The sequence below is a fragment of the Acanthamoeba castellanii genome (assembly GCF_000313135.1).
Source record: "Acanthamoeba castellanii str. Neff unplaced genomic scaffold scf7180000084664, whole genome shotgun sequence".
NCBI classification, from domain to species: domain Eukaryota; phylum Discosea; order Longamoebia; family Acanthamoebidae; genus Acanthamoeba; species Acanthamoeba castellanii.
In genome coordinates this window covers 173293-192064 of record NW_004457466.1, presented here as the reverse complement: position 1 = coordinate 192064, position 18772 = coordinate 173293, and the positions used below count along the sequence as shown (strand labels likewise).

At 60.1% G+C, this 18772-nt stretch overlaps 6 protein-coding genes across 6 annotated transcripts; 1 reads left to right on the top strand and 5 right to left on the bottom strand.

Annotated features, from left to right (window-relative positions):
• Nucleotides 1-2: 2 nt before the first annotated feature.
• ACA1_368900 (glycosyl hydrolase family 65 central catalytic domain containing protein) lies at nt 3-3889 on the bottom strand (the record flags this gene model as incomplete). Its single annotated transcript, XM_004340130.1, has 13 exons — nt 3-691; nt 764-1039; nt 1113-1233; nt 1308-1414; nt 1505-1566; nt 1942-2089; nt 2179-2437; nt 2465-2742; nt 2775-2927; nt 3035-3115; nt 3197-3312; nt 3566-3688; nt 3768-3889. The coding sequence occupies 13 exons, from the start codon at nt 3887-3889 to the stop codon at nt 3-5; spliced, it is 2535 nt and encodes an 844-aa protein (XP_004340178.1).
• Nucleotides 3890-4442: 553 nt separating this feature from the next.
• Nucleotides 4443-9044, bottom strand: ACA1_368890 (DNA repair helicase (rad3) subfamily protein; the record flags this gene model as incomplete). Its single annotated transcript, XM_004340129.1, has 19 exons — nt 4443-4616; nt 4658-4761; nt 4835-5036; nt 5106-5492; nt 5581-5659; nt 5741-5826; nt 6026-6244; nt 6311-6403; nt 6470-6561; nt 6649-6803; nt 6885-7084; nt 7163-7285; nt 7367-7417; nt 7479-7576; nt 7648-7886; nt 7952-8249; nt 8335-8502; nt 8596-8700; nt 8837-9044. The coding sequence occupies 19 exons, from the start codon at nt 9042-9044 to the stop codon at nt 4443-4445; spliced, it is 3081 nt and encodes a 1026-aa protein (XP_004340177.1).
• Nucleotides 9045-9138: 94 nt separating this feature from the next.
• ACA1_368880 (tetratricopeptide repeat domain containing protein) lies at nt 9139-11406 on the bottom strand (the record flags this gene model as incomplete). Its single annotated transcript, XM_004340128.1, has 6 exons — nt 9139-9273; nt 9354-9877; nt 9955-10352; nt 10452-10570; nt 10698-10827; nt 10907-11406. 6 exons carry the CDS (start codon nt 11404-11406, stop codon nt 9139-9141), a joined length of 1806 nt encoding a protein of 601 aa, XP_004340176.1.
• Nucleotides 11407-11720: 314 nt separating this feature from the next.
• On the top strand, nt 11721-13932 carry ACA1_368870 (ATPdependent RNA helicase DBP2, putative; the record flags this gene model as incomplete). The annotated part of the gene is made up of 8 exons (XM_004340127.1): nt 11721-12399; nt 12486-12640; nt 12727-12905; nt 13018-13247; nt 13329-13451; nt 13519-13581; nt 13703-13808; nt 13857-13932. Coding segments are annotated over 8 exons (1611 nt in total), but the record flags the coding sequence as incomplete, so codon positions are not given.
• Nucleotides 13933-14065: 133 nt separating this feature from the next.
• Nucleotides 14066-14884, bottom strand: ACA1_368860 (universal stress domain containing protein; the record flags this gene model as incomplete). Its single annotated transcript, XM_004340126.1, has 2 exons — nt 14066-14411; nt 14535-14884. The coding sequence occupies 2 exons, from the start codon at nt 14882-14884 to the stop codon at nt 14066-14068; spliced, it is 696 nt and encodes a 231-aa protein (XP_004340174.1).
• A 333-nt stretch (nt 14885-15217) lies between these two features.
• Nucleotides 15218-18602, bottom strand: ACA1_368850 (trehalosephosphatase; the record flags this gene model as incomplete). The annotated part of the gene is made up of 13 exons (XM_004340125.1): nt 15218-15432; nt 15527-15869; nt 15967-16438; nt 16515-16682; nt 16766-16921; nt 17004-17227; nt 17316-17441; nt 17516-17601; nt 17683-17805; nt 17895-17983; nt 18015-18228; nt 18328-18393; nt 18488-18602. 13 exons carry the CDS (start codon nt 18600-18602, stop codon nt 15218-15220), a joined length of 2397 nt encoding a protein of 798 aa, XP_004340173.1.
• Nucleotides 18603-18772: the final 170 nt, after the last annotated feature.

Genomic DNA, 18772 nt, shown 5'->3' with positions numbered 1-18772 from the left:
ACTCACCGCCCAGAGTAGAGGCGGGTGAGGCCGAAGGGGAGCGAGAGCGAGTCGCCGGGGAGGAGGCGGTGGCCGCGATTGGCGGCGTCGACCACGAAGAGTGGCCGGGGCGAGCCGGCGCCACCACCGTTGAGGAGGGAGAGCGTGAGGCTGGTCGCGTTGTAGGTCGCGTCGAGCACGGCGTCCTGGAACTGGAGCCGCCGGAGGGCGAGCGACGTGGTCTGTGGCGGAAGGCTGGGGTTGAGGCGCAGGTGGTCGCTCTCGTAGCGCAGGCCGAGGTAGCCGTAGAGCATGGTCTGCAGGAAGCCGCCGGCGCCGGTGATGAAGTTGGGGCACGGCGGGACCGGGTGGGTGGGCAGGTTGTCGTTGGACGAGTTGGTCGACGAGTTGGTGCTGACGATGCAGCCGGGCGGCGGGCACTCGAGCCACACCTTGAACGGGCCGTTGACGTAGAGGCCGTAGCTCTGCCTGAACTCCTGGGTGGCGTGGCTCGTGTAGTTCTCGCCCAGCTCGAGGAAGGCGATGGCGAAGATGGCGTGGGTCATGGCCGGCCCGTTGATGTTGGTGTAGGCCACCTCGTACAGCAGGTCGTTGAGGCGCACGTGCTGCGGCATGTCGTACTGCAGCGGGTAGCCCATCAGCGTCACGTCGGCCTGCTTCAGGGACTCGCCGAATTGTGCGTTCTCATAGTCTAGCGTGTGGCCACACACACTGTCAGACACGGCACACCGCGACAGTACAGAACACGCACAGAGGGCGGTACCCAGGTGGCGCTGCTGCTGGACGTCAAAGGGGATCTTGAGGTGGGTGGCCACATCGAGGTAAGTGGCGCGGAGCTTGGCGGGCAGCGTGACGTTGAGGATGTCCGTGACGGCCACGGCCCACTCGAGCGCAGCCGAGGCGGCGGCGTTGGTGAAGGCCGAGTTGTTGACGCCCGTGGCGTACTCGTTCGGGGGCTGCACGTCGTTGACGTTGTAGACCACCCGGCCATCCGGGCCGGCGTCGGCCTGCACTCTGCTGACCCAGTAATCGGCGATACCTGATCTCGAGAAGCGATCGTGAGTGACCATCTCAAGAGGCGAGGCGAGGAGTTGAGCCGAGCGGGTGCGAACCGAGAACGAGCGGAAGGCCCTTGGTCGCGAGCCACTTCTTATCGCCGGTGGCGCGGTAGTACTGCCGCACGGCCACGCTGATGTCGGCGCTCAGGTGGTCCTCTTGATTCGGGTGGGCGCACTGTTGTTGCACCGGAAAGCAGGTGAGGCTCACACTTTGATACAGAAGGGAAAAAAGTGGGCTTGTGCGCGAACCTCCTCGAGGCCAGTGAAGGCGGACTCCCAGGCGAATTTGGTGCCCTGATTGCCGTAGGAGCGCGCGATCTCCTGCGAGGTCTCGATACGCTCGTAGCGGTAGTTGACTAGGATCCGACACAGCACACACACACACAGAAGAGGCAGGTCAGCTATGGGAACGGGAAGGAGCAGCACCACTCAGCACTTGTGCGTACTGATGCTCTCGGCGAGCGACGGGAACAAGGGAAGGAGGGCGGGCATAACGAAGAACTGTGGCCTGGACGTTAGTCGACAATTCCTTTCCACACAAAAGAATGAAGGAAAGCGAGAGTGAGTGTAACGTACATCCGCATCCTGAGCGAGTCACATAATGACGTCGAGCCAAGGGAAGAGAAAGCAAGTGAGAAACAACCTTCGGCACGCGGCGACGACGACGACGACGACGACAACAACACACACACACACACACATACACACACACACACACACACAAAGAGAGAGAGAGAGAGAGAGAAAGAGAGATTCTTGTCAACTCAACGATAGGCACGTACCCAAAAGGTGTGTCCGAAATATCTGGTGGCGGAGAGGTAAGGTCAGGGCCGCGCAGCGCAACGGAGACCATTATGCAAAAGGGGCGGAATAGCCGACGTACCCTTGTTCCTCCTGCTTGGGGTAGTAGGTGGCGTTGCCGCCGCCGTAGCTCAGACCACCGGGCGACACCGAGTAGGGCCAATCCTCACGGATGGAGGACAGCACCGCGTACCACGACGCGTTCACCACCCTCGCCAGCTCCTTGTCGCCTGAGGGCGTCGTGGTGATTGGGGGGGGGTGAGCGTGAGCGCTTGCCGTTGCGCAAGAACTTGAACGGCGCTGCGGTGGCACGACGCACCTTCGATCTCGATGCGGCTGTCCCACAGCTTGAGCCAAGCGGCGGTGTGCGTGTCCAGGAGTTCGTCGCGGTTCTTCCACACGAACTCAAAGTCGCTGAGCGCTTGGGCGGTCACATCGGAGTTAAAATGGCAGCCGCTGTGGTTCTGCTGGGCCACATAGTGGTCAATAGGGTGGAGGAGGTGCGAGTCCGCGCCCCACTCCTCCGTGGACGCCCCGTGCTTGTCACCATCACCGATGATGTCCGGGTCCGGTAGTACCTGGCTGGGGTAGTAGCAGCAGCCGACCTTGGCGCAGCCGTCCGCGGTGATGCCCTCGCTGCCGCAGTCGCCCGCGGCAGTCGCAGGCCGCACGGGACACCGGGCCGCGGCCTCGACGTCGAGCGACGTGCGGAATACCGTGGGGAAGTGGTACACGGTCGAGCCGAGGCCCAGGGGCACGCCCAGCCTGTCTTCGCCGATCCACCGCACGTAGCTCACCTTGACCCGCGACGTTCCCTCCTTCTCTGGCCGCACCGTAACTCCTATAACACCCGCGACCCATCGCGCATGAGCGTCGTCACTCGCTGCGTGACGACGCACTGGGGGAGGGGACTACCTTCAAAGACCTTGAACGGCGGGGGCTGGTGGGCGTTGACGACCGGGACCGCTACCGGGGCGAAGAGGATGTCCTCCGACGGGCCGCCGTCGTTCTCCAGTAGGCTCAGCGGGATCTCGTTCAGGGTGCCGCTCTTGCAGCGCGAGGTGTCAACTGCAGCCATTGCATGCTTGAATGAGCAGTGCGCATCATCATCACCATTTTACCACTATCGTCATCGTCATCATTCATAAAGATACAGAGAAGGAGGTTGTACACACCTTCGATTTCCATGTTGAAGAGGTACCAGTACACCCTGTGGGCATACCAGCGCTGCTCTACCACGATCTGGCAATCGCCACCTCTGCAGAGGAGAACAGACGTGAGATTGTAACACACACCAATAGGTGTGCAACCCGGATTGCAAGCGGCGCGCGCCGTACGGATGGGCGGTGCGAGGTAGGAGCGGCGGTAGTAGATGCCACGCTCCACATCCAGAGCGGCCGCGAACACGCGCGCGCCTTCAATCTCCACTCGACCAGCCGCAGGCACTCGCGACCTGCTTGCGCGCACCATACACACGCAACACGCAACACCAGCACACAACATCACCTTCGTCGTTAACACTCGCCAGCCCTCGCCGCGACCGACACGCAAAGAAAGAGCGAAAGCGAAGTAAAAAAATAAAAATAAATGATGATTAAAAATGACAAATGATAATTAAAAAAGAAAGGGGAGAGGAGGGTGGTGCTGGAGGGGTATCTTGCCTGCGCGAGAGGTCGGGAGGCAGGCCGGCGGCGAGGGTGTTGAACACGCCCCCGATGTAGACGGCGTCGCTGCCCATGTAGGTGCCCAGGTAGCCGTTGCCGAGCGGGGCCGCAAGTTCGGTCGCGTTAGGCTCCTCCTCTGCGTACAGCAGGGTTCCGGCGTCGACCCTTCAAGCAAACGCGAATCAATTGATAGATAAATTCATCAATCGTTCATCTCTCATCTGGGCCGGCCCAAAGCACGCACCTGGCTTGCCAGTCGGTCGGGACTTGGCCGGAAGGGAGAGGAAGTGCGGCCGCATGCGGCACAAAGAGGGAGACGAAGAGTAGGGCGGTCAAAGCGAGACCTGCCAAGAGCAGGTGCTTCATCTTTGCTGCTGTGGTCTTGTGTAGCAAGAGAGAGGTGTATTGCGGAAGTGGAAGTCCACCACGACAAACCCACCAACATTAATGTCACATGTTGGGACCACCTGTATTTCAACTATGCATGGTATGCGCAGAACTTTCCGTCAAGCGGGACAGCAACAACCTCAGCTGCAGAAGTAGAGCTTGGAGAGGTGCTTGAGCCTGACGCGCTGCTTGCACACTAGCCCGGGTTATGTGAGTTGGTTGATTAAGTTCGCTGTCGGGTGGCTTGATGAGGGGCGTACCTGGGCATTCCAGCTTTTGTTGAAGCCACTGCTTCCAGCAGCCGTAACAGCAGACATGCTTGCATCGTGCGGCGAAGGGGCTTTGGTGGGTGGACGAGTGTGAGAGAACTCAGAACAAGACCGGGAACACCACGAGCAAGTTGGTCATCCTACCTGGAGGCCGTTTCTTGACAGACCGGACAGACCGTGCTCTCGGATTGTTCGCCCGCTACAGGGAAGAGAGAATCGTGCGTCAGCGGACAGGGCCATCAGGATGGTCGGAAGCACGGAGCTTACGTGCGGAAGGCTGCCGATCGGAGGGCAAGGTCGGCGCATCCGCCTCGCCCGTTCCTGCAATCTCCGCCTCGTTCTTCAACTCGGCAGCAGGCGTGGTTGTCGGTGATGTTGAGGTGGTCGGCAGCAAGGGCGAAGCGAAGGGGCGGGGCCTGCGAAAGGGCTTGCACGGACTGCCGGACACCAGGTCATACGCCGCTGCTGGTGTAGGCACACGCTCTGCCTGGGCTGGCGACTGAGCAGGACGGGGAGCCGAGATGCGCGCCGGGGAGCGCTCTTCTGAGGCAGCCGGCTGCGGGAGATCCTCAGTCGGTTCCTCTGGTGTGCAGGGCGTCCGCGGTCAGCGCAGTGCGAAGCAAACACAGCGCCAATAAAGAGCGGAGCGGCGTACGAGGTAGCATAGCTAGGTAGGTGGCCCTGTGCCGTGGCGGAACGAACGCGACAAAGTCGCGCAGGAGCGGATACCGCTGCGACCCGGAGAAGAGCTGCTGCACGCGCTCCATCAGCTCGGCGAGCTCGATCTGTTTGCCCCGGAAGTCCCGCAGCGTCGACTGGAAGGTCTTGTACTCGTCCGGACTGAGACAGCCCTTGACCTAACGATAACAAAGAAGCGTCAGGATTGTGGACTGACGTACACCAGTCGGCACACACTGGCGACGTACCCTGCGGATGTAGGCCTGTGCCTCGCTGGCGGTGACGGCGGCCTCCTCACCCCTCTCCCTCTTGATGGGCGAGGTGGCATCGCGCGCGTGCGGCGCTGGCCTTTCGGTGGGTTCTTCCACCCGTTCCCTCTTGACACCGGCCCTGGGCGGAACCAGGCTGGTCGCTTGCGGTGCGCGAGCTGTCGTGGCCGATGCTGCACCGCCCGCAACGCGTGGCGGCACGAACTTGGAGGGTGACGTGTGGCTGGCCGGGCGCCCCATCTGTACAGGAGCCGCGACGGGCTGGGCCTTGGGTCGGGGCGTCGGCTTGGCCTTGGGTGGAGGCGGAGGAGCAAGGGCCTTTTGGTTCTTGAAGAAGTTGAAGAAGCGCGTCAAGGCGAGTGCAGCCTGGGACGCCAATGAAAGCCGAACGTGGGAAAGGGTGAGATAGTGCCGATTGGCCAATCATGCGCTCCTCAGCCGCCACGCAACGTACCACGCCGAATTGGTTGTACACTTTGACCTGAGGTCGAAGCCAAAGCGACAGTCCGGACTGGTTAGTCGCCATTCCGAACCTTGTTCCGGGGACATACGTCAGCCAACACGATCAGGTGCACCGCACAGGGGACTAAGGTGGGTGTGCAGGCTCGACGAACCTTTGGTCGGCCAAAATAATGGCGCCGTGGTCCCGCGAATGACGGATCACGCGGCCCACGGCCTGGTTGACCGCCCGCATGGCTTGCTGTGCGTACCAATCGCTTCCACTGAGCGACTGTGTGAACACAATGGAAACGCCCAAAGCGTTACTACGGCACCTAAATACGCCCAAGTGATGTTGTCTCTCTCTCTCTCTCTTTCTTTGTGTGAGTGTCGTGTTGTGTGTGTGTTGTGTGTGTGTGTGTGTGTGTGTCGTGTTGTGTTGTGTTGTGTTGTGTGTGTACCAAGGAGCTGGTGCCGAGGATTTGGCGCTGGTGATCAAGGTAGCTGCGCTTCTGCTTGACCTTGGCGTCGGTAAGCGAGGGGAAAGGCAGGCCGGTGATGACCACCGCGCGCCCATTGTCATCGGAGAAATCGAGGCCCTCCGACACCTTGCCGCGGCACACGGCGAAGAACACCGCGCCGCCTTCGGTCTTCACCTTGGCATAGTAGTCCTCCATGGCCTGCACACACACCGCTCAGACCTTTGCTGACAGAAGCACTGCGCGCACTGTCAGCTTGATAAGTACCAATTTGAACTGGAACGCCTCGCGGGGTTCGATGATGGCCTGCTTGTAGCGGCACATCCGTTCCCATATCGAACCGTTTCGCGCCTGCTCGTCCTGTAGTGTCGATCAGTCATTGAGCCAGACACCGATCGACAGTCAATGGCATGTTGCTGTACTTACTGGTCGCTTCCAAGCATCGACGCAGGTGGTGAGTGCCGTGTAGGACGGGAAAAACACGAGCAGACCGTTTGGCACGATGCGCATGAAGTTGACTGAGGTGTGTAGGGATCGTGAGTGGTCCTTCAACTCACCGTGAAGGTCGAGTGGAGAAGAGGAGAGCGAAGGGAGACTGCGCGTACTCAAGGCGTTACCGAGTGCCTGCTTGTAGTCCTCGGTCTCGCGCGTCTTGAAAGAGGAGTTGAGCGGGTAGTCTGACGGGCCATTGCTCAGCACGCCCACCCAGACCTGCGACGGCTGGATGACGTGGCTGTTCTCGAGCCTGATCGGGAACGGGCTGCATACGTAGCAAAACAAAGCTTAGGAGAGCCGCCAGAGGGTACGTCTAGGAGAGAAGAAACTGTCATCGTCGGCGTACATTTTGAGCTCGGCGGCGGTGGAGGCGAGAGGCGAGAGGGTGCCGGAGGTGAGGATGATATTGCGCACGCCCTGCGCTGCCAACTCCAGCATGGCCAGGCCCGGGTTGAAGCACCAGCAACTAACGACTCGCTCTGCATTGCGGCTTTGAAAGCGATAGGCACCACGCTGGGCAGCACTTGCCTGGTCGTGCACGTGTATCTACATATGAAGAGGTGTGAATGGGGCAGCGAGCGAGAAGCTGCTCGGGCACGACAGCAAAGGGGGAATGCTGAGCACCTTATAGTAGAGTGAGAAGTCCTCGCGTCGGTCAACACCGTCTTTGAATAGGGTCTTGAGGCAATCGTTGAGCGACTTGAGCGAAAGCGGCTTCAAACCCATACCACTCTCCTCGTCTGATGGCTAGTGAGCATTAATCTGCTCCGCAAGAAACCACTACAGGCGCTCAAGGTGGGTGTTACCGTTTGCCAAATCAGCAAGAACGCTGTCGCAGAGGTTCGTGAGGGCTACTGACGTGTCCGCGTTGATGTCCACCTGCGCCAACGCCAGGGTCAGAACCAACAGAGTGTCTTCCCTGCTGGGCTAAGACAAGTACCTGGTTGAGCAGTTCGTAGATGTAGTCGCCCGGGCGAGTAAATCCATCGCCGGACACATGCACCTTGTTGATGTCGTTGATCAAGGCCCACACCATCCCTACCGGCCACAGACAAGAAATTATGTCAGTCATCATCGACGGGAAGGCATAACGCGACAGCAGCAGGTACCTTTGAAGCGGGTGATGTCGTCCTTGTTTGTCTCGCCCGAATAGCTGGGCGAGGCGGCGAGCTCCGCGGCCCTCTCCAGCTCCTTGATCGCCACTTTCATATCCGCGACGCGCAGATCGAACGACGCGCTGTCCTCACACACCGACTCCACGTTGTGCGCTTCGTCGAAAATGATCACCGCACCGCGCAGGTCGACGCCAAGCGAGCGCCGAATCGCGGGGTCGATGAGGTAGTTGTAACTGTGCGAAACAACACGCGCAAGTCAGTGCATGATACGCAGCACGGGTTGTGAGAAGGGACATACGGAGCAAAGATGATGTCGGCCGAGTATTGAAGCTCACGCGCGAGGTAGAAGGCGCACAGGCCGCGGTCCCGGCCGGACTGGAGGAGCTCTTCGATGTCGGTGATCTCGCCCTCGGCGACCTCTTCCCCGAACATGCCGTTGCAGGAGCCGCGCAGCTGTTCGGACTTCTTGAGATCGTCGAGCCGATTGTAGTAATCGCAGCGCCGGCTCGTGACGAGCGAGCGGCACTTGTGGTCGCGGCCGGGCGTATTCACCACGTCGGGGTTGACACATAGCTGACGTCGGCTGCCCAGCACCGCTGTTGTTGCGATGAACGGCGCAGAGTGAGCGACAGGAAGTACGGACCGTCAGGGAAGTCAGCGCTCTGATGAGCAGGCACGTACTCATGCGAGGGCTGTAGGCGGTCCTCTTGAGCTCCTTCATTACCTGCGTGAGCTGGCTGTGGGTGCGCGACGTGTAGATGATGCGCGGTGGCTTCTCCCGCACCACGAGCGGCATATCGCCTCCGCCGCTGAACAACAGCGATTGCGGCTTCTCCTTGCTACGCCACTCTGCAAACCAAACGCCCGGGCTTAGTGCTATCATAACGCAAGTGGCACCGCAAGCTAACATGCCCACACGCCCAGCCACGGACGGCCACGCACCAGCGGCGAAGTCGGCTGCGGATTGTGCTGAGTTGGACTGGGAGTGGAGCCACTGCTGCCGCCAGGCAAGAGAGGCACACAGAAGACACAGCGTCTTGCCAGTACCTGTGGGGCTCTCCAGCAGCGCGTTCTTGCTCTGTGCGGGCCGTCAGACAGAGCCCACGGTGGGTGGTCGTTGCTTGGCGGGAAGGCCGTACCTCCTGAAGGCTTTGGATTACTTTCTCCATGTAGACCCGCTGACTGTCATAGGCGTTGAAGGGGAAGCCCACTGGCACACCTCGTATGTCGTACACCTGCATTTCCCTCTGCCCTTCATCTTCATCGTTATCTTCGTCTTCATCTTCATTCTCCAATTCTTCTTCCTCCTCGTCGCCATACGGTGCATTATACCCCGTGCGCAGCCTCTTGGCATTACGGCCCCACACCGGCATGTCGCCTTCATCCTCCATTTCCATCTTCGCTCTGAGCCGCGCGAGGGCCGTGTGTTCGCGCCAAAAAAATTCTTCTAATTCGAAAAAATAAAGTCGAACTACATTCCGCAGCTCACACCTTGATGCCGCTGGTGTCGAAGTCGTCAGAGGCAAACTGGGAGATGATGGCCAACAGAGCCTTCTTCTTGACGCCGCTGCTGTCTGACTCTAGGTCGTATAGCGTGCACAGGTTGAACACCACCACATCCTGTTGGCGTTCCGCTCTCGTCTCAGTCAATCGAGCACAATATACAATGTATCATCCACTCCGAAACTCAGTGTGCGTACCAGGAGGTTGGCTTCAGGATTGGCGGCGATGAGCTGCTCGAGAGAGGTGATGGAGCGTTGGAGGTCGCGGAGGTACAACCAGCACACTGCCCGGTTGTTGGCCGCCCACACGTTGTCCGGCTCAAGCTCCAACACGCGCTCGAATGCACGCGCCGCGTCCGAGTAGCGGTCGCGCCCGATGTACTCCATGCCGCGGTTCATCATGACCACCACCGAGTTGGTCGGCTCCGTCACCAGCTGCTCTACGTCACGGAAGTAACGCTCCGCTCCGGTCAAGTTGCCCCACTGCAGCAGCAGGCGGCCCACTGCCGACAGCAGGACAACGTCCTGAATCGAGACGATGCGAGCATTAGAACACAGCGGCACCCGCCAGCAGGCTGCTCGGGTGGGGATTACCTTGGGGTAGAGCGGCAAGAGGGAGGTCAAAATGCGCAACGCGGCGGAGTAGTCGCCGGCCTGTACGTATCGCGTGCTGATGGAGAACAACACCCGGACCTCCCGCCCCCGCCACGTCTGCACCACATCTGCCACGCGACCGAATGTGCGGTTGAGCGCACTACAGACGGCGACGGCCACACAAGACGGCTGGCGCGGAAGGTACCTTGATCCAGATCCTCCATGAACGAGAGGCCAGAAGACGAGGAGGGCGAAGCACTTCGAGAAATAGAGAGCGTGGAGAGGGAGTCTAGGTCGGCTGCGGTCAACGACGACGGCTGGTCGGGCGACGAAGCCGCGGGAGCGGCGGCGGAGGTCGACTTGGCAGCCAGGCTGCTGAGCTGGGCGCGGCAGTAGTCGAGCAGACCGAAGAGTGCGTCCAGCGACCTGGAGAGGCCTTCCGGGCTGGCAAACGACGGCAGCTCGGCACGCAGGACGAAGAGCGAGAAAGGCACTATCGATCCACGCTTGTCCTGGTACAGCTGCGGGTAGCTCTCGTAGAAGGTCGATGCCGCCTCCAGGTCTCCGAGAGCGTCCACCTCATCAGTCGCCTTCTTAAATTGCCTAGGTGTGGGCCGCGGTGGTGGTGCAGAGATCAGCACCCGTGCCGCAAGGGCCGACAGAGCACACGGCTGGAGTAGGAGAGGGGATGGGATGCCGTACCTGGTCTTTACCAGGGCAACGAGCAAGCACAGCTTGCACTGCAGGCGCTCGTGAGGCCAGCGAGAACGGGTGCTCAGCTTGTCGGCCAAGCGCGCCGCGTCCTTCCAGTAGCCTGCCCTCTGTGTGCGCGTGCGGTAGTGCGTGTGCGTGTGCGTGTGCGGTGGACAGGAGGATGGTTAAGTACAACTGGCCAGAAAGAGAGGGATCAGCAAGCACTGAAAAAGAACCCCAAGGTGGCGGGAGAACCATGAGCGTCTTGAGGCCGTCCATGTCGTCGTTGACCGCCACCGGCGCCTTCCTTCCGCCCGACCCCAGTGTGCTCGGGTCCGCACCGGCCAGTCCGCCCTCCGGCAGCTTGGCCCGAGCCCCACCAACCCTGACCACAAAGACGCGGGTCAGCACAGAGAGACACGCGAAAGGGTACCAGGTGCTGGAGGTGGGGTGGAGGTGTGTACGCAGGGGATGACGAAGTGTCTGCAGCCGCGACGGGCGGGAGCGGGGAGACGGTGGTGGTGGGAAGGGGCAGCGGCTGGTACTCGTCCGCTTCCGAGTGCCGCCGCGAGGGGGGTGTGAGGGCACGAAGCGGGTCGTGCTCGAGCACCGGGGTGCGTGGGGCGATGGTGATACCGGGGGAGCCCTCTCCCTCTTCTCCCTCTGCTTCTTCTTCACCCTCGGCCTCAACTGCCTCGACCTCGACCTCTCCTTCTTCGTTCAAGGAGGGTGAGAGGTCGGCAGACACCTCGCCCACGTTGGTCGCTGTTGTCTCCTCCTCCAGGGCTTCTTGAGCGTTTTCTTCACCTTCCACTACTGCCAGTGGATCAGTCTCTGCTGCCGCCTCTCCTTCATCTACTGACAAATCTGGGTGGGCCTCCTCCACCTGCGTGGCAGCAGAGGCCTCGATTTCTTCAGCCACAGCCGCCCCCTGTTGCTGCTCCCCCTCGTTCTGCTCCTCCATCGCGAACAATCTATTTATTGTGGATTTTCACCATAATTTTCTCTTTATTTTCTGTTGGGAGTTACGGGGCGGTGGCGGGAAATAAGGGGGAAGAGTTCCAAGAAAGTACGGAAGGCCGCAAGTCGTTTGCGTGCCGTTCATCTTCCTTCATCTTCATCTCTGCCCTCAAGATGATGCAAAGAAGTCTTCCTAATGTTGCACGAAACGGCGCGCCGGCTCGGTTGCCGGGTGCTTCGCTTCGGAGCCTTCTCCCTTCCTCTTCCTCCTCTACCTCTTCCCTCCAAATCGCGCATCTTCATCGACGTTTGGTCAGCGGCTATTCCCCCGCTTCATCCACATCTTCAACCTACCGAGGGGACGACTCGGGAAGTGCCGCCAGCGGCAGCTTCTTTGATCGCATCAAGAATTCGCGATTTGAAGATCTTGTAGGATCACTGGCGAAGCCCAAATGGGAGGCCAAGGCCGGCAAGCTGGCCCACTTCAAGAAGGACTTCTACGTCGAACACCCGGACGTGGCAAGCATGCCAGAGGCCGAGGTGGCTCGCATCCTCGAGGAAGCACAGATCAAGGTGGTCGACATCAAGCCCGGCGCCACTCCGCCGCCGCGCCCCATCGTCGAATTCTCACAGGCCGGCCTGCCGCGCGCCATGGTCGATCGCCTCTCGCGCAACGGCATCACCCGGCCCTCATCCATCCAGACGCAGGCCATCCCCATCGCCCTCTCCGGGCGCGACATGGTGGGCCGCGCGCAGACCGGGTCGGGCAAGACGCTCGCCTTTGCCCTGCCGGCGTGCGTGCACATCGGCGCCCAGCCGCCGCTCCGCTCGGGCGACGGACCCGTGGGCCTGGTGCTGGCGCCCACCCGCGAGCTTGCGCTTCAAATTCAGGCCGAGGTGGCCCGCTACGCGCTGCTCCCCGACGGCTCGCCGCTCCGCTCGGCGTGCGTCTACGGCGGCGCCTCCAAGGTTCCCCAGATCAAGGACCTCCGACGCGGTACGTCCCCGTTGCGTTGACTCCGGCTTTGGCTTTGTTGTTATTAACGCACGTGTTATGCGTGTGTCGTGTGTCGTATGTGTCAGGCGTGCACATGTTGATTGCGACGCCCGGCCGTCTGCTCGATCTGCTTCAGATGGGCGTGACCAACCTGGAGCGAGTCACCTACCTCGTCATGGACGAGGCCGATCGCATGCTCGACATGGGCTTCGAGCAGCAGATTCGTGCCATTGTTGACCAGGTACCCATGATTTCCCTTCTCTGCGCCGTGTCTGTCGCTCTGGTCAGAGCCGATCTCTCACTTCACTCTGACTCGACGTCGAGCAGATCCGTCCCGACCGCCAGACGCTCATGTGGAGCGCCACGTGGCCGAAGGAGGTGGAGTCGCTGGCGCAGGACTACCTCAACACGCCCACCACCGTCACCGTGGGCAGCACCGAGCTCTCCGCCAACCCCGACATCACGCAAATCATCGACTACTGCCGCCCCGTCGAGAAGAAGCCCAAGTACGCTCGCGTCCATTCTCTCGCTGTGGTGGGGTGGTGGTGGTGGGGTGGTGGTGGTGGTGGTGGTGGTGGTTACGCAAAAATCGCTCACGCGCTTGTTCTGTCGGCGCAGGCTGCTGGCTCTGATGGACGAGCTGCACAAGGCGGGACACAAGACGCTCATTTTTGTGAACACCAAGGTGTCGGCCGAGCTCTTGAGCGATGAGCTCAGGGCCAAGGGCATGAAGGCCGCCGCCATCCATGGCGACAAGACCCAGGTCATGCGCGAAAACGTCCTCTACCAGTTTAAGCGTGGCCACGTCGACTTCCTCATCGCCACCGATGTGGCCGCCCGAGGCCTTGGTACTGCCGCCCGCCTCTTAGCAGCCTCGCAAGCACAACCGACGTTACTAACCCCGCCCTGCCACCGTCCTATTCACGCAGACGTCAAGAACATCGAGTGCGTGGTCAACTTCGACTTCCCCGGTAATCTGGAGGACTACGTGCACCGCATTGGCCGTACGGGCCGAGCTGGCGCCAAGGGCACCGCCTACAGCTTCCTCACCAGTACGGCTCTTCGTGTGCCACACGATCGTGTCACTGTCGTCGCAGTGCCTGACCTATTTCCTCTCAGATTCGCACGACAAGATGATCCCCAAGCTGGTGAAGATCCTCAAGCAGGCCAAGCAGGAGATCGGTACCGCCTCCTTTTTCCTTCCACGTGTTATGTCGGCTCCACCTAACGGAGTAGAATCGAACGCCAACAGCGTTGTTATACTCACGTGCTCATTGTGCTCGTCTCGCGTAACAACCACTAGACCCGACGTTGTTGGAGATGGCGGCCAGAGCGTCATCGGGCCAGTCCTTCCACGAGACGCCGTCCTTCGGCCAGCGACGAGCCCCGCCAGGCGGAAACACGCGTCGGTACCGATCCTCAGACGCGTCAAGTACGCGGGACTCCTTCCGCCGCAGCGACTTCGGTCGCGGCGGGGAGCGAAAGCTCAAGTACGCCATCAACAGCCGCGGGTGGAGTGCCGACCACCAGTGATGTGGTGGTTGTTGGCCATCAACAACTCATAAAGGCCAAGCCAAGCGGTTGTGGGTATCCAAAAAGACGTTGTTGCCTGTTGTGTTTATACATAGTTACATGCTCTCTCTCCTCTTCTGCTGCGACTGAGTCCCTAGTCGCTGTCGCTGTCGAATTGGAGGACTTCGCACAGGTGAACGCGGTCGTCGATGATGCGCTCGGTGGCGACCCTCCTGCGCCTCTCGTCCTCCTCGTCGCGCACGGCGCCGATGTGGGCGGCCACGCGCTCCTTGTGCTCCATGGCGGCGACCTCGCGGTCCTCGTCCAGGTGCAGACGGCGCACGCGCTCCTCCTCCTCGAGCCTGTCCACCTCCTTCACGCTCCCGTGCTGGTCCGGCAGGAAGTAGCCCTTCACCACCACCACGTTGCACGACGCATGCTCCATCACATACTTGGACGTGCTCCCTGCCAGCAACCGCTTCACCTTGTTCATTCCTCGTCTGCACCAACAGAACACCACAATAGTGAGCGAGATTGAATCAGTCGACAGAAAAGAAATCTGATGGAAGCGACGCCAACAAGGAGTGGTGACTCGAGAGGGAAGTGAAGAGGGGAAGGGGTACCGGCCGACGACGAGGAAGTCGACGTTGCGTTCGTCGACGAGGGTGCAGAGCATCTGGCCGGCGTGGTGGCCCTTGAGCATGATGCAGGTGGACTTGATGCCGCGCTCCTCGGCGAGCTCACGGAAGGGCTCCATGATGGCCTTCTGGGCGCGCTCGACACGGGCGGTGAGGGCCTCGTGGGCCTCCTTCTCCTTGTGGGTCAGGGCGGGCAGGAGGTGCTTGCCCTGCACCTTCTCGGCGCAGGTCACGATGAGGAGGTGGTCCTCGCCTCGGTTGAGCAGCCGGCAGGCCGTGTCGAAGGCCTCGTGCGAGTTCTTGGACCCATCCACTGCTACCATGAACGTCGCCATCGTTGATGTGTGGAGAGTTGTGGTTAGGTGTTGTTGTAGTACTGGACTGGAAGGTGGTAGTTGCTGGCTGGTGAGCTGACAATGATGACTTGCACTCTGCAGCGGTCCACCTTTTGTAGTTTCTAATGTCGCTGCTGATTGGCTCTCCAATTAATCAAGCAATCTTTCTTGAAATTTCACGAGAATGCCAATGATTGCTCCTCTGTCCGTCCGCCAATGTTTGCGCCAACTGGCGGGCACATGTGGGCAAGCGTACAGGCTCTTTCCTTGGCCAAGAAGGAGATCCTCTTTACAAAAAAACAACTCAGTGTGCCGGTGTATGGTTGGTGTTGTCTAGTTGGCGGCCTTCTCTTTGGAGTGCTCGCTCGCGTTGCCCTCCTTGTCGTCGAAGTCGTCGTCGACGCCCTCGTCCTCCACCTCGGTCTTGCCCTCGCCCAGGGCCTGGAGCAGCTTCACCACCTGCCGCTGGTTGCGGATGAAGTACTTGGCCTGTGAGTCCTGCCTGTTCACCACGCAGCTGAAGAAGCCCGCGCCCCTGTCCTTGTCGCCTGCGGAGCCCCCCAAACAATCGACATCATCAGCACATTGCCACTACCACAGATTGTGTGTGTTCAGGAGGCGAGAGGTGGGATTGGTGCGTACCGTCCTTGGAGTGAACGTTGTCGGTGGAGCTGGAGCGCTGAAGGTGGTGCTGGATGGCGGCGAACATGTCCTCGTCGGTCTTGTCGTCGCCCATGCACAGCACAAAGTCGGCGTCGGGTTCGAGGCTCATGATCTTCCTCACGGTGGCGCCCTTGGACACGTTCTGGGGCCGGATCTCGATGACCTTCTTGCCGATGAGCACTTCGATGGGCAGCTTGGAGGCGATGTTCTGCAGGTGAACCACCAGCTCCTTGGCCTGGAACGACGCGAAGTCGCTGTCGGCATTCCGGTAGTGCCACACCAGGTTGACCTCCTTCGTTTCAATCATCGAACCGGGCGTACGCTGTTTTTACACGACACGACGCGACACAACATGACACGACACACCTCTCAGTCAGTACAGAATCGACGTGACGGCCAGGCAGAAGGGGCAGCATTACCTCGGTGTAGTCCTCGAGGATGGGGAGCACGATGTCCTTCCAGGTGAACTCCATGCCGGAGAGGAGGTCCTCCCACTGGTCGGACTCGTAGTGCCGGAAGAAGAGGCCATGCTCGCACGAGAGGCCGACCGGGAGGCCGGCCATGCACTGCTCCAAAAACTCGCGGCCGCGGCCGCTGATGATATAGACCTGGTTCCTCTTGTCCGCCGTGAGGTCCTTAAGCGCTTTAAGGAGGCGGGGCGAGGGCTTGGCGTCTTGCGGGTTCTTGACGATGGGCGTGAGGGTGCCGTCATAGTCCAACAGGAAGAGCCTCTTCTTGGCCTGCGAGTAGGCCGAGCACACGTCGTTGAACTTGATCTTGGGCACTGTGGTCGACACCTCGATCTTCATCAGCTCGGACAGGAACGTGCGCGCCCACAGGAGCGCCGTGTTCCTCTTCACATAGTGGAAGTTGTATTCGTGCTTCAGCTTCCTGTCATATTTTGTATGCAAGTTAGCAACTCAGTTGAGCCTATGGTGAAGTGGATCTACGGAGGAACGGAGCGTACTTGTCGGTCTCGTTCATGGAGAAGACCTCGGCGATGGTGGAGGCCACGCCGCGGATGTCCCACGGGTTGACGAGCACGGCGCCGCCCAGGCTCTGCGCCGAGCCGGCGAACTCACTGAGAATGAGCGGGCCGTAGTTGCCCTTCTGGCACACCACGTACTCGTGGCAACTGTGGTAGGCCGTCGAATGAGGAGCATAAAGTAAGCAACAATGTTCTCCGTAACGTTGATAGGAGGAGAGAGATGTGCGCACGTCAGGTTCATGCCGTCGCGAAGGGGCGTGAGGATGCCGGCGTCGGCGGCCATGTAGAGCGCGCAGATCTCGTCGAGCGAGAGGTTCTTGTTGTTGAGGTAGTGGATGGGGGTGAAGTCGGCCGTCGAGTAGCGACCGTTGATACGACCAACCAGTCTGCGAGGAAGAGAGTGCGTCAGGCGAGCTGTTGCATGTCGATGAACAGACGAGGCGGGAAAGGAATGGGCTAGGTGTGTACTCGTTGATCTGAGCGTGGAGCTCCTGCAGCTCGCCCTCGGCAGAGGTTTGGCTCTTGCTGGTCTTCCTCTCCTCGCGAGGCGGCAGGCACACCTGGAACAGGACTGCCTTGCCCTGCCACTCGGGGAAGCGACCGAGGAAGTCCTCGAAGGCCAGCAGCTTCTGAGGGATGCCCTTGATCGTGTCGAGACGATCGCGGCCCATGAGTATCTTCTTGCCCTCGAACTGCGCACATGTTTCGCCAAGCGTTGGAGAGTCAGACTCGAAACAGGCCTCTCTGTAGACCATAGGGCAAAAGTGCATCTGTGCATACCATCTTCTTGAGCTCTTCGACTCGTTTCTTGACCTGGGGCTGTTCCATGGTGTGCTCGAGGACATCGGGATCGATGCCAGCAGGGAAGATGTCGACCGCCACCATGTGGCCGTTCCATTCCACACCCTATAAACACATATTCACATTTTAGGTCAGTATATTTCTCTCAACCTCCGGTAAAGTGAGGTTAGAGTCGATACCTTGGGCTGAGAGTCGAGGGCGAGAACGCGGGTGCAGGCTGAGAGGAAGTGTCGGCAGTCGTGGTAGGTCTGGAAACCGATGAGATCTGGTAGTGCGGTGAAAAAGACACTGATCAGATCAGTATTGTGCCGGGCCTTACGCAGAAGAGGAAGGTCATGATGCGTACCAGAGGCCAGGATGCCCTGAAGCAGCTTGCCGCGGACGGGCAGAATACGATAGAGCTCGGATGTGGGGAAGGGCGTGTGAAGGAAGAACCCTATCCGATTCGTCACGCCTCGCTCACGCAGCTCTGCACAACGGACCGCCGGGTTAGGCTAAGACGCTGCAGCACATGACGCCAAGGCGCGTGCGTGTGATGAAGGTGCGTGCGGCGCGTACTTTCAGGGAGGGTCTTGAGGTGGTAGTCGTGAATCCACACGACCTCGTCCTCGGCGCCGGTAACGGCCTTGGAGAGTGCCTCGGCGAAACTGCTCGTTGCAGCTCTTGTAGGCTTGCCACAAGGCGGGCTCGAACTTGTTGGTCACCAGCTGCGAGTTGAGCAGCGGCCAGAGGACCGTCTTGCAGAAGGAGAGCCACTGCCGTCGGACCTTGTCGTCGAGGAAGATGACGACCGAGTTGAACTCCTCCCTGATGCGCTTAGCAAGCGCGGCTCGGTCCTCCGGTGGCACATAGTCCAGCAGCGTGCCGACCCAGATGAACTCCAGACCCTTGTCTGCGGGCACGAAGCACAACGATGTGGGTAAGCGCAAGCCACACTTCACCTCCAACGTTGGAAAGTCGAGCGTGGCGAGAGGGCGTAGGAAGTGCGTACTGTCCTCAGCGAGAAGTCTGTAGGCGGACACGAGAGGCCCAAGGCTTGAGTTGGTGATCTTGTAGCCTGCACATTGGTAGAAACGCCAGAGATTTTCGATTTAGAGATTTGATGAATTATCTTCATTGTAGCCAGCGCGACACTAGGGCCAGTACGGTACCTTCGTCTGTCTTTTCGAGGATGAGCGGCAGGTGCTTCACTGCACAGAAGACGCGCTTGGGCAACGGCTTGTTTGCAGCATTCAGCAGATCGGAAGAGTGTGGCTTGGATTGCATTCTGCTGCTGTTGTGTGACTCTGATTGTTCGTCTTGGGTTGCTTCGATTGTATGTGTAGGAATGGGGCTGGGAGATCGAAGAGTTGGTTCGATCTAGGGACTCTTCGGATGTGTTTTGTGCACGTGCCTCTGGTCGTGTGCGTTTGTTTGTCAGGCTTGCACTCTGTTCG